The 13,771-nt window shown below is 45.1% G+C and overlaps 1 protein-coding gene across 1 annotated transcript; it reads right to left on the reverse strand.

Moving 5' to 3' along the window:
- Positions 1 to 201: 201 nt before the first annotated feature.
- MRPL19 (mitochondrial ribosomal protein L19) lies at positions 202 to 5,628 on the reverse strand. The gene is made up of 6 exons (XM_064448159.1): positions 5,487 to 5,628; positions 5,167 to 5,278; positions 2,988 to 3,106; positions 2,307 to 2,441; positions 1,335 to 1,516; positions 202 to 544 (listed from the first exon to the last, which is right to left on the reverse strand). The coding sequence occupies exons 1-6, from the start codon at positions 5,614 to 5,616 to the stop codon at positions 329 to 331; spliced, it is 894 nt and encodes a 297-aa protein (XP_064304229.1). The 5' UTR covers positions 5,617 to 5,628; the 3' UTR covers positions 202 to 328.
- Between the last annotated feature and the right edge of the window lie 8,143 nt (positions 5,629 to 13,771).

Consider the following 13,771-nt stretch of genomic DNA (forward strand, 5'->3'; position numbering starts at 1 on the left):
AGAGGTAACAGAAGCATTGGAAGTGACACCACAGCTAAGGTGAAGGGGTGATACAAACCCTTCTCACTAACTAAATTTAAAGAGAAGGCTGCTTGCTTCTGGAGAAGGGGCGCACCCAGCATTACACTCCTCAGCACAGGAGTGGCTGTTTTCAGGAAGAGGGAGGTAATGTTCAACCACAAACCTTTGTACACTTTGCAATTCTCTGGCAAGGCTCACTTTATTGTGTATTTTGCCTATGTATATATACAAAACTTGACAAGTGATAATCCATGCAGTAAATTCCAAGTAAATTTTCTCAATAATTCCTAGACTGTAAAAACCATTATTAGTTTTTAAGCCCTTCACTCACTTCTTTCCAAATTTTCTCCTCTATTTTTGAAGTGTCATATTCTCGCAGCATATCAAACTCTAGCCATGGCTGGCTCCACTTCTGTGCTTCCATCATTTTTTTTTCAGGTAGCTCAAACTTTATTCCTTTTATATTGTATTTTGGCCTTTCCCACCGTTTTGACCATGGTTTAGGTTTCATTCGTACCTGCAGCTAGGGTGAGAGATTTTAAAAAAGTGTTAAGTAATCAGAATTTTGATTGCAAGCTTAGCAAAAATTGAGACAACTGCTGCTCTAACAGGATGAAAGTAAGAGAAAACAGATCAATTTGTCAGGATGTTAAGGAATGACTACTTTGAACTTCAGAGAAAAGGAATTTTGTGTCCACATGACTGCTGTCATAGTATCTTGTAGAACATTTTAATTAACACTGTCTTGATACATTACATGGTCCTTGAATTGGCACATAAAGTGAAGTTAACTCATCTTTTGTAGTTCCACTCCTGTTATTTTGTTAAGGAAAAGTAGCTCATTTAGGGAAAGGGAGGAAGGATCACTGAGTTATTGAGTTACGAGGCAACACCTTTTGACAGTGTCTCCTGGTTTCTGGGCCTTCTCTGAGATGCAGATTTTAGCTGACTCTTCCAATCTTACTTTGTTTCCTGACCCCTACCCCTCTCAAATCAGTAACAACTTCATCACTGCTGTAAGAAAAGCTTTCCTCTCTGCACAGTGCTATATAGAGGCATGTGGAGGCCACTACTCCTTGTATGTCTTCAAAATTAACTACGGGGGATTTATTTATTTAAAAAACGAAGATATTTACCTTCTCAGCATTCTTTCACTATAGAATGGGCATCAAGACATGCTTTACTTTGTCTGCTTTTGTCACCCTGGTAACTAATGCAAGGGAGAGCCGCCTAACAGCCTTCCAGGGTATCGGTCAGATATGAAAGCTACACAACTGATCCTCCGCTCTCCCTCTGAAACATGCGGCTCCTACCTTGTTTACAGGAATTTCTTCATGGTCTAAATGAGACACAGGTTTCATATTCACATCAAAAGTACTGTATTCAGGGAGGGCATCTCGCAGGTACATCAAGTTGTCATCCAGCCTCTTTTCCAGCTTCAGGACCTCAATCGCCTGGATTCGAGGACTGTATAGTTCATAACATATTTCAACACCTTAGAGAGAGAAAGTCATTAACACCAAATCAGTATTTCTTCAGTGTTATGCACTCCTATATTATTCAAGAACTGTTTTTTACTTCTTAGAGAACTACAATATGCAGTGCTGTGTACACACGGGATTGCCCATGTGCATTGTGCCTGCACAGGGAAATGCAGATTTGTAAGTCAAATCTTTGACAACAGAATGGCTTGAGTTTAAGGAAGATGAGTTTGGGTTTTAAACTTCCCTGCCTTTTGGTTACAATGGCTGTTACTATCCATCTCGTCATATCTGTAGCGTACATAAAGGGCACCCGCCCCTCTCCTATTTGGTCTCAGAACACCAGTATTTGCATCTCCCCCATTCTGTCATAAACCAGGATGTGAACCTATTATAAAACTCTGCTAATCTGTTGCTTGTTAATCAGTTCATGCACGTGGCCCCAGTTCATGCAAATACACAGCGCTCAAACTGGGCTAGTATTTACGTGGCTAGCGGTAGGCTGCCCAGGCTCAAACACACGCACAACCAGTGGATCACATTCAGTCTCCTCAGAAAACAGATCTAAAAGTCTCCAAGTATATAGACAAAAAATTTACTAAGCATGTCCAAGCCTTAAAAACACAGCGCATCGACATCTCTGGGTATGCAGTTTTAAACCTGCAGCATCCTCTAGTAGGTAGCCTCAGGATTTCAGTTCATCCTCACTGCACACCAAATGCCTACACCAGGTATCCCTTCACATACAACCTCAACATTTTTTGCTTACAATTTCTAGCGTAATTACTGCAGTTAAAAGCCCACCTTGGTCTTCTATAACGTTCCGAAGGACAAAGGTAGCGCCGAGTCCTTTTCCCCCTCTTTGAATGCAGATGCCTACAAACCGGCTGGCTTTCTCACCGGCGTACGGATCTGCAGTAGTAACTGCGAGCACGCTGCCTGCGGAAAAGGGAAATAGACTGTTCAGGTAAACACATACCGGAATGTGGGGAAAGAGTCACAAAGTGCACACGCTTAGGAGCATTTTGAAAATGTTTTATTTTCCACTAAAAACTGCCAGAAACAGAATAAACTTAACACGCCCTGAATTAGTATATGTTAAAGTGATTCTCCAGGTTAACTATGAACCTTCTTCAACTTTAAACCTTCACCTTTATTTTTTACTCTTTGTTATGCAAATTGAATACAATAATCTAATGCATTTTCCTTTCTTGAGCTTTACTGGTAAACCATATGCTAAAGTGCCAGGATTTAAAACAAAAACAACCCCAAACCACATAACAAACACATTAGTATTGTATTTTTAATGGAAACTGGATATAAAGATGAAATTAAAAGACAAACTAGTAAGCATACAAACACATACTAGTTCATCTAAAACACCTGATACTGTGATGGTCTGTGATATTCTGCAACATCCAGCCACGCTTTTTACTACCCCACCCAATGAACAGTATTGACAAAATTATGAAAGCTGTTACTGACCAACATAGAACTCCGGGATGTTGAAGACTTTTCGCCTCTGTATCATATCCTTTCTTTCTATATAGAATTTAAGAGGATCTGTTCTCCCTCTGGGAGGTATAAATTCAGGGCTCAAGAACCTGTAAGAAAATCCAAACTTTTGTAAGTACGAAACAAAAGCATTTGCATAAAAACTACTCAAGAAATCCAAGTATTTGGCCTAAAAATGAAAAAAAAAATTATCACCTATAACCACCAATACCAATTGCCTTTTCAGAGCTATGAACTGCAGTTCATGAAGTTACCTTTCTCATTTTTTGTTACCCAAATTGTTTGGTTTTTTTTTTGTGGAGTTTTGTTGTTTTTGTTTTGTTTTGTTCTTTTAAACATTTTTTTTCAAAACCAACAATAAATGTCAGTCTCAGAGGAGCTGACTGGAAGGCGACAGTTTGGTTACTGCTGTCACAGCTTAGGAACAGGTCACATAATGGTTTAATTGCAATCCACATGACAGAACACTTACTATTTGATGACTTTATAGTAACAGATACGGAACAATCTATTACCACTTTTTACAAACAGCCAAACAGAGCCTACAGGAGACACCACATAAATGTTCCTTGGTGTTAGAGAAGCTTAAAAGTACCCGCAAAAGTATTTCCTCCTCCAATAATTACACCATGCCAAGGAACTGCCTCATGCCCTGGAACTCAACTGCCTGACTGCTGAGCTGAAGGCACACTTCCTGACCCAGTACTGGCCTGGGCAGAGGACCATTTCCAACAGACCACTTGGATGTGGTCACTCTGCTTTGGGTAGTAAAACTGCTTGGCCACAGAGGCAGAGCATGAAACTGGACACGTTTAATTCACTAGTACAGACATATCTTAAAAATCCTGGGTCTGGCCAGGAGAGAAGCGCCCAACACAGGTAAATGGAGAACAAACGCAAACCTGCCTTACAAACCTTACGGGGGGTGCGGGGGAGCACAGGGCAACGTGTGTGGCAGCACAGACGTTCTGGTTGGTGCTGCTGCCTACGGGCACCCACGTGGACAATGAACAAGATCAAGCCTCCTCAGAGTTGCACAATCTCAGGAGATTAAAATGTCATTTAAATGTTCGTGTTCTGCCCAGCTGCTGCATCGTACGCTGCATTTCTTAAAAGAGCCATGTAAACCCTTCACTTCTTAAAGATATTGCCATTAACAGATCTGGAATTTTTTATAGTCTGATTTTTAATAACTTCCCTGCTCCTAGGCTGCTGGCATGCTATGGGGTTTTTTTTGGGGTGTGGGGGAGATGAACAATACAGTACTATCACTTTCCTTCCAGACACCGCACTGCAGTTTTAACCATTGTGTCATTTAAAGCAACACAAATGGGTTGAGGTGACAAAAAAAAGAACAAAAGACATCTCATGAAGGTTACCACTGCTGTCATCAGCTCCACTTCACAAACACTAATGTCTGTGCTCACAGCTGAGCAGGCAAAGGCAGACACAGGACCCACATCCCTGTCACCTTGTGGCATGCTGAAGAGGTGTGTGCCTCTAGCAGAGAGAACCCTGCACACTAACCCCAAAATTGCAAATGTTTACTGCTACACAATTTTTTAATGTTTCACTTCTTTCAGGAACCCCAAAATACAGTATTTTAAGGTGTTTTAAATGTATTTCAACATAAATTTTTTTTTGCTAAAACTTTGAAAATGCTTTTTGTGTAAGAATGGCTTGGAGCTTTATAATCATAGTCATAGAATCATTAAGGTTGGAAAAGGACCTCTAAGATCATCAATCCAACCGCCAACCCAACACCCCCAGGCCTCCTAAACCATGCCCTGAAGTGCCACATCTACACGTTTTTTGAACACCCCCAGGGATGGGGACTCCACCACCTCTCTGGGCAGCCTGTTCCAGTGCCTGACCACTCTGTCAGTAAAGAAATGTTTCTTAATATCCAATCTAAACCTCCCCTCATGAAGCTTGAGGCCACTTCCTCTCATCCTGAGACCAACCCCCACCTCGCTACAACCTCCTTTCAGGTAGTTGTAGAGAGCGAGATGGTCTCCCCTCAGCCTCTTCTCTTGCAGACTAAACCCCCCCCCCAGCTCCCTCAGCCGTTTTAAGGAGGCGCTCACACAATTACCAGCCTAGGAGCGGATCCGACCACAGGCTCACTGGTAAGCACCAGGACTCCTACCTCCTGTCCTCTCTCTGCTTCTGCCTGTCAATAATGACAGGCTTTGGAGGCGGCTGGAATTTTGCTGGCTTTCCATCGCTGTGAAGTTGATGCCCCGAGGAAGAAAAACACCCTGTAAAAAATAAGTTTTAAACCCTCACCGTGTTTTCAAAATAAGCTGCCCCCAACGCCTCCCCCAAAGCAGGCCTGGGCCCCCCCCCTTAACAAGAGCTCCCCCCTCCCCTTCCCGCTCTCGGGGCAAACACGCCGGGGCGGGGGGCGCTGAGGGACAGGGACAGGCCGCGGGCAGACTGGGGATAAGGGGCAGGGACGGTCCTCACTGCCGGGCAGGGGTAGTGGCAGGGCGGGACGGGCGGCGGCGAGACACGCCACCCCCGCGGCGTTCTGCAGACAGAGCCTCCCGCAGGCGGCCGCCATGGCGACTACAGCCGCTTCCGGCCTGCCGCGCATGCGCTCAGCGCTGCTATGGCGAGCGCGGCGGGACAAACTATCCCCGAGGGGAAGCGGAACGGCGGCGCCCGCCCATGGTGGCGGGGGGTGGGGCCAGGCCGGGCGTGAGGGAAGGGCTGACGGCAGAAGGGCGCTGCGGCTGCCTCCTGACAGGTCGGCGGGCGGCAGCGGGGGCAGGCGGTGGGTGCTGGAGCCGGAGCCGAGCATCCCCCGAGGTGGCTCCTTCCGCCCCCGGCCCTCAGGCGATGTGTCGGGTGGGGGAGGAGGGGCCGCCTAAAGGAGACCCAGAGCGCACCCCCGGCCCTAAGGCTGAGGTGGGAGGGGAGAGGGGCAGGTGCTGCGGCAATGGGTTGCAAGGTATGGGGGGGGAACCTCTTTAGCGAAGTCTGTTGTGACAGGAAAAAAGGGGTAATGGTTTTAAACTAAAAGAGGGTAGGTTTAGACTGGGTATAAGGAAGGAATTTTTTTTTTACAATGAGGGTGGTGAAACCCTGGCCCAGGTTGCCCAGAGAGGCGGTAGCTGCCCCATCCCTGGAACCATTCAAGGTCAGGCTGGCCGGGGCTCTGAGCAACCTGATCTGGTTGAAGATATCCCTGCTCAGTGCAGGGGGGTTGGACTGGATGGCCTCTAAAGGTCCCTTCCAACCCAAACCATTCTGTGATTCTGGGAAAGCTAAGGCCTCCAGCGGGCCGCTGGGCGCAGCAGCAGAGGTGGGAATGCAGTGCCAGCGTGCTCCTGGCAGCTGCCTGGGACACCGGGAGGATCCACAGCAGTTTATTAATGCTGGCTTTGCTACACAGAAGTGGTTATATGGCTTCCAGAAACATGGTCCTGTGTGTTTTCATGATAGAAAGCCTCCATTAAGAATTTTTTTCTGGGCCATTGTTAGCTCTGTCCATAATTAAGATGACCTGCCGTCCCAGTGATTTCACTCTGGTTATTTTAGAAATTATTACATTACTGAGTTGCTTCTAGTATGTTTGTTCCAGACACATTTCCTCAGGTGTCAGTAACAGTCTGGATTCAGTTAGCAGCTACACAGGCAGAGAGAGGCAAAGTTTAAACGCAGACTGTGGACTTAATAACACCCCACTGTTTAAACTTCACAGAGATTCACTTCAAAATATGCCTGACCTTATCAACTAATTAGATCAATCATGTTGCCTGTGATGTACCCCCAGCCCCTTTTATTAGTGGCAGCTGACTTTGTACCCTGCCTGAGCCCCCACATTAAGGAGAGTTATTTTCTAGTTTATGATCAGTTGTTTGGTTTCTTAACTGTTGTTTAGAAGAAGATAGGGTATGCAGAAAAGAATTCACGGTATTTCTCGATAATCTGATCTAACACAGGAGTTAATGATGAGACACAGATAGGACAGAAGAGGGCACTCTGACCCTTAAAATACAAAAAAAACTCCAATCACCACCACCACTGAGCACGCCACTTGAAGCAAAGATTACATCTCAAGATTATTCTGTTTTTAAGTTCTTGTCACTACCTATGCACTATTAAAAAGTTAGAAGAATATATGTCAGGGGGGTGAGGAACAGAGCATGTAGGGATAATTCCAATAGCTTAATGGTGATTGAGGAGATCCCAAAACAGCAGTAAGGAGGTGTGTGGGTTGTGACTTGGAAAACTGCAGATTTGTGGCTCACAGCTTTCTTCAAAGAAGAATATTGGATGCTTTGGTGTAAGCGAGGCATTTCTAACTCCTTGGCTAACCACTGTTGATTGCAGCCTAACAAGACCATCTTGACACCCTGGTGCTGCATTGAGCTGAGGGATGCCCAAGTTACTGTAGGTGAACCTCACTTTGCTTGAGGTTGCTGTGTCTGGTTCCTCTGTGGCCTGTTGTGGCACCCTGAGATCAAGGCACCACTGATTTGCTTGGCGAAGCTGTCAGGTATGCCCCAGCTTTCCATTTTTAAGGAGCACAAGTGCAGGTTTATCAAGGTTGCCTTGCAGACAGCTGTTTCTCTAGCTTTATCAGCTGTACTGTGTGGGCTTCTTACTCATGGTGGAACCCCTGTTCTTGGGTCTCTTGTTTCAAGGACAGCTTTCTTGAGTTTGAAATCCAGGTACAAGGGATTCAGCCTTTCTTCAGTGATCAGCTCAGATGATAGAGGAAGGGCTGCCATCCTGCCATCCTACTTTTCGTACCTATATAACAAAATTATGAAAATATGGATCACTTTACAAGCACATGAGTTAATAATGTCTGTAAAATGCTTATAGGAGTAGGATGAAATTCATAAAGGCATCACTGTGCTCAGGTGATTTGGCAAAAGTTAAACAGACTGGGACTTCTCTGAATTAAATCTGTTTGAGTTGAGCATATTTCTAGTTCCCCCATCAGGTCCTGGGGAAGCTCACATGTGGTTTCTTACTGCTACTATACAAAATTTATTTGTGATTGCTTGCCCAGCTTGAGTTATGGCCCCCTATTACTAAGTGCGTGTCTTTCTCTCAGATAGTCGTGGTCAATTCACTCTTTAAGTTCTTTTTGATAAGAAGCTTTGGGCAAATCTACCCTGGAGGAGCAGGGACATCCCATGGAGCATGCTGTAGTTGTGTTTCCACAATGTCTGGTCAGCTGTGACTCAATCTAGGGATGTTGTGCCCTGCAGCTCTTTTTTGTTTCCACCAAAATGCACTGCAATTCCCTGTCTGAGCATTTGAGTTCCATCTTAGCCTGATCCCCTAGATCCATCTATGCAAGTAGGACAGGGCCAAGGTCTTAAATTAAATGTCATCCTTCATGTTGAAGTCTCTTCCAGTAGTTCCACATCCTTCTTGAACTGTTTGTTTCAAAACTGAACACGGCAGCTCAGTAGTGCTAACAGTCATCCCAATACAGAGGTCACAATAGCTCACAGTTGTACTTTTGGCCACAACACTGCGTTGAGAGGTCGGGTTCTGTCAATTATCCAGCTGGGAGTGCTCCCACTTCCAGCCCTTTTCAAAACCAAATCTCTTTTGGCATGGGTGTGTCAGTCTTTCTGTCCTCCTCCCCTGATGTTTGTGTCCTTGCATATGTGTTGATAAAGATAACGTATTCTCCCTCAGGTCACAAGTAGAACTGATCCCTCTTGGAGCTATGTAGAAACACGCTTCATTGCTAAAGGTTTCACTGAATGATGGTTCTGTTAATTAGTGGCAAAAAGGCAGATGTTTAGGGACTACCCCAGACGAAGGAGACGTGCCTTGTGTTTCACTCCATCCTTTCTTTGTCACTCTGAGCCATTCATTTTTGTTTTATGTGCTTTAGCTCAACTTCATTGTAAGCAAAGCCCCAAGAATGGACCTTCCCAAACCTGCTGCTTTTGACCAGGTAGGGAAGAGGCATACATTTCTGATGTGGGGATGCCCAACAGGCTGTACTGGTGTTGGCTCAGAATGAGTTGAGAGACAGCTTCCTGAGTTCTAGGAAACACCTGGGTTTCTATGACACTGAATGTGAATTAAGAAACCCCCAAACTTGTTAGCAGCATTTGGGATGGACTCTTACTCTGAGTTGTGTGAACATGGGCAGGCTGCTTCCTGGCTCAACTGGCCTGCTTAACTGCATCTAACATCTGCTGTCTGGATTTAACCCGCTCATGTCCCCATGAGGCCAGGGACGTGGTGCTTCAGTCCCAGCATAGATATGTGCATCAGCCTTTGCAACACTGGGATGAAGGCTGTCAGTATCACATTCTGAAACAGGCTGTGTTGCAGTCTGAAATTATGGAAATTTCTAAACACCTGAGGCCACATTGCAGCAGCCCCAACATAGCTGTCTGTAGAGTGTCAGAGGGTGTAAAGAGGGGAGCAGATTTTCATGTTGCCCAAGGGAATTTGGATGTCTTTTTAGAGGAAACACAGCAAAAGGTGGTAACGCTGTTATTGTTATTATGTCTCTAAACAGAAAGAGATGTCTCCAAGGGGCTGAGCTGCTCTGGAGATGTGGTCTGTTGTGCATTCAGGGTTGAGAAGAGGCAGTTGGATGTCCCCAGATTCCAAAAGAAATGGGTCTGGCTCGTGGAGGGCTTTCCCCATCTCATCTTCTCTGGGTGTGCAGAAAACACTTGTGGTTACCTCCTTCACAAATGGAAATGAGGACTGGCTCAATATAGACCTCAAGGCTTGGCACAGTTTGATTTCCTTTGGATTTGAAAGTGGAAACACTGCTTTTGGTAATTCATTTTTAAAAACTCACTTTGGCATTTGTTACCTCAGGAGTGAAGCTCCTTCCCCTGACTTTTATGCAACAGTGTGGCACAAATGCATCTCTTGTCCTCTCGTCTGTGTTTGGTTGGTTTGCACACTTGTAACACCAGGTACAGAGCCTGGAAGTGATCCCTGCTCACAGAGGTGTTGCCCAAATACCAGAGTGGGAAAAAGAAAGTCTATGGTGTGAATCCCCTCAAGCATTCAATATACACTTACTGCTGGGAGATGCTGGGATGTTATCTGGCACTTCTGAGGGTTTCCTGAGCTGCTTTTCCAGTGGAGGAAGGGAGGCCCAAGGAAGCTAACTGGAAGGATGAGGGCAGACTCCAAGGTGTGGAGTGGTAGCTTGCATGGTGACGTCTTCCTCAGAAAAGCTGTCCAGAGTCTGCTTTCGTCCTAGCTAAATCATGCCCTTTAGAGCACAACTCTCAAGTCATTCATAGTTGCTGTAGCCTTACCAGTGGCTGGTGGAGCAGACATAGCTCCCTTCAGACTGAGGGGCCATGTATATCACACAGTCCAGGAGTACCTGCATCCTTCAGGCTCTCTTGCAAAGCCCTGTCACCAGGGGCACAAGGCAGTGCCTGGATTCCACTGTGCCCTGTTTATCCCAGATATCAAAACAACTCTATAAGCTACTCTAGAAAGGTTTGGGTGTAGTGGATTTTATTAGAATATTTAAGCAATCTGATGGCAGCTCTAGTTTTTCTGGAAGCTTCCCTTTGATGAGACATGAGTTGTTCATTAGCTTAAGGTGAGTTGACCTTGCTGAAGCATAGTAATTGGAGATGTCCCAAGATGTTGTTTAAAATAACCTAAGGTGCCAGACCCTTATGGCTTGAACAGCTCTTCATTAAGATGGCCATCAAGCATCCACAATTACGTTTTTTGCCTTACTGTAGAGCAAGTGAAGAGAAGGAGAACTGTTCTTCAGGCAGTGTCCTAGCACTGAGCTTGGAGAAGCAATGGACTGGAAAATCTTCAGCTCGTTCTGTCAAAACACCCCCAGGCCTCAGTTGTTTTGGAGTGTATGTCCTGTTGGAGCCACACGTGGTTAACCCTGCCAGACCAACTGCGTGTTCTCCCCTTTGCCTGCAGTTGCTGGAGAAATGATCACATCTGCTCCCCTGAGCCCGAGGCTCCCGGAGTGCCTCTCGCAGTGGGCATGGCTGTCATGGCACATCACCCATGTGTTCATGCACACCTATTTTCTTCTGTTTCTTTTTCTCTTCATTGCATTCCAGCCCTGAAGGATAAATTGTTATTGTATAATCTTTATGGAAGAAGAAAAAAAACAGGTGCCAGTGATTTCTGTCAGGGTGCAGGTGATATATGACATATGGACTGGTCTGTGGACAGCTTTGCCAGCGCCTCAGTAGATACTGGCCCTATGTTCAGAGACAGAAGTGTCTTAAAATTCCTCTTGGAATCTGTGGTGTTTTCAGAACATCGAGAATTTAAGATGTGACTAGCTTTGCAGCTTCTCTTGGAGTTTTGGCCCTTGGCTGTGTCCCTGCTCAGTATTTAGTTCCCTATGGTATGCCTGGCACCCTTACAGGTTACAGAGGGACAGCAACACTGGTTTATCTCAGCATTCATGAAACACTCAATTCTCCTCATTTTCTGATTCAGTAAGACATTTTTAAAAGGAACTGAATCTAATGCGGAAGCCAGTGTTGAAATGAATCTGAAGTAGACTCCAGTAGTCTGTGTAGAAGACAGGTATAGCGTTGCTTCAAAGGTTAAGAGACATTATGAGTTTGGAGGGGGATGAAGAGCGTGTGACAAAGTACAATTAAGTTCAGTAAATGGTGCCAGAGGCCTTTCCCATAGGCAGTAAATTCTTGGGTCCTCTTGAGTCCTGTATAGGTCCAGATGCCAAGGGGTGTCTGTGTCCCTGAGTTTCTGTAGCATAAGTGATGGAGGATGAGTCTCTGGAGCCATCTTAGAGAAAACCACACCAGAAACACCATCAAACAAATAACTCATTAACCAGTCCAGGCAGCTCCTTCAGTACTTTTGTCATATGGAAAGACAACTCTTGGGTTGAGAGCATCTACTTCATTCCAGTAATTGGAGGTACTGTCCTTCAGAAACAGCCTGGAACACCTTGAAGACCCGAAGGCAGCACTGAGTTGAATGTCCCCATGCTGTTTCCTGAGATGCTTAAAAAAATAATAAAAATGGATTATGAAAGAAATCCTATTCATCTTGAAAGGCAAGTGTAATCTAAAGACTGATGGGTGAACTCCCAGGTACCTTTACATTTCATAGAGTCAATATTTGTTCTTTCTCCATTTATAAGCCATTACTCTCTCTAGGTGGGCAGGAGATTTCAAAGGGGGACCATTTGTTTTTCTTGATTAATGCATTAATGCTAGTGGTTTGTCATAGTAAATTATACCTACTATCACAACCTGCTCATGCAGGAGAAAAAGCAAGACAAAAATTTATGATCAAATTGCTCAAAGTCACAGCTTCTCGTTATTTTAAACAAAGGAAGCCAACTTCTGCTCTTCATTACTGTGCGAACAGTGATTAAATGGAGGAGAAAATGTGATCCAATATCCTTTGTTTTGCAAAAATCCTTTAGAAATCATAACATTGTTTTCCACTGCACTGGTTCAACTATGTGCAGTATTATTGCATGAAAATAGGTGGGAGAGAGAAACTGCTGCTTTGTTTTATGTCTCACTTAGCTTCCCCTGGATTGACAGCAGTGCTTTCCCCTGATAACTGGGCTTTACAAGCTTTGCGTCTCTCCCTCCTCCACAGAAGCAGCAGCAGCTATGGACACTGGCTTCCTACACCAGCTGAAGAAGCCCTCAGCTCTCCTAAGTATTCATAACACCATTTGTGGCAATCTTCTTTTGGTGAAAACCAAATGGCCTCAAATCAGCACTTAGGACTGGGACTCCTTTTAATGAATACAGCTGCTTTTCCTTTAATCTCAGGAGGTGTGTTTTGCAGAGGGAGGGATATGTGGAGGCTAGCTGGTGCGCTGTGTTGGGGTAGATTCAGTGAGCTGAAAATAAATTCTTTTACCTGTCACTGCAGGAAAGAAGAAGGTGGTTTGGCTAGTTATGTATGTCCAAGATGAGGTTGGCAAGTGAAGCAAGAAATTATCAGCAGTGTAGTAATAAATAGAAAAGATTGTCTCCTTGGGCAACAGCATCTCAGGTTGAGAATGACTAGGGAAGGGCTGTGCATGAAATAGCACCCAGGGGATAACTGCAGAACAGGGTGGAGAACAAGCACCAGAGTGGCGGGCAGGGGGAGGCTGGGAGGGCAATGCTAACTTGCCAATTGATCGCAACAGGCTGGCCCAGCAAAAATTGAAAAGGGGTTGGAAGCTGGGTGGGCTCTAGTTCCTTTTTACCTCAGCTGAGGTGATTCTGAGGTAAGTTACTTGTCTATAGAAATGCCACCTTTTATACTAGTCTTATGCAATTCCCTGTTGCTTGCAACCCCTAAGCTAATGATTAGCGTACACACACAGCTGTGCACGCACCACTGCTGTCAGCCCAGACAGTGCCTAGCCTGGGCAACTCAGACACTTGAAAATCTCTTGTAAGCCACTGTATAGCCTCCTTCCTTCCTCTGTGTTCTGTGTAGCTGGCCCAGTAAGTAACATTACTGCATTAGGTGTCAGCGATATGCCTTTGAGCCAGGTGCCCAGAGACAATGAATGCAGTAAAATTTCAGTATGAGCTTTCTGCAGTGGGAAGTGTCTCTTGCCCTACAAGCAAGTTAACTGGAGTTCCCTAATGCTAGTGTGGTGGCTACAGAGTGCAAAGGTTTGACTGGGTTGAACTTCAGTGCCATTGTAAGTCCTTAGGCTGTTTTAGATGACATAGTCTGGCACTGTCTGCAATGCCCGGCACACCTGGACTTTGTCACTGGATAGTCTCTTGAGACCATTGTAAAATAAATAACTG

Source organism: Phalacrocorax carbo, chromosome 3, assembly GCF_963921805.1.
Source record: "Phalacrocorax carbo chromosome 3, bPhaCar2.1, whole genome shotgun sequence".
NCBI lineage: Eukaryota > Metazoa > Chordata > Aves > Suliformes > Phalacrocoracidae > Phalacrocorax > Phalacrocorax carbo.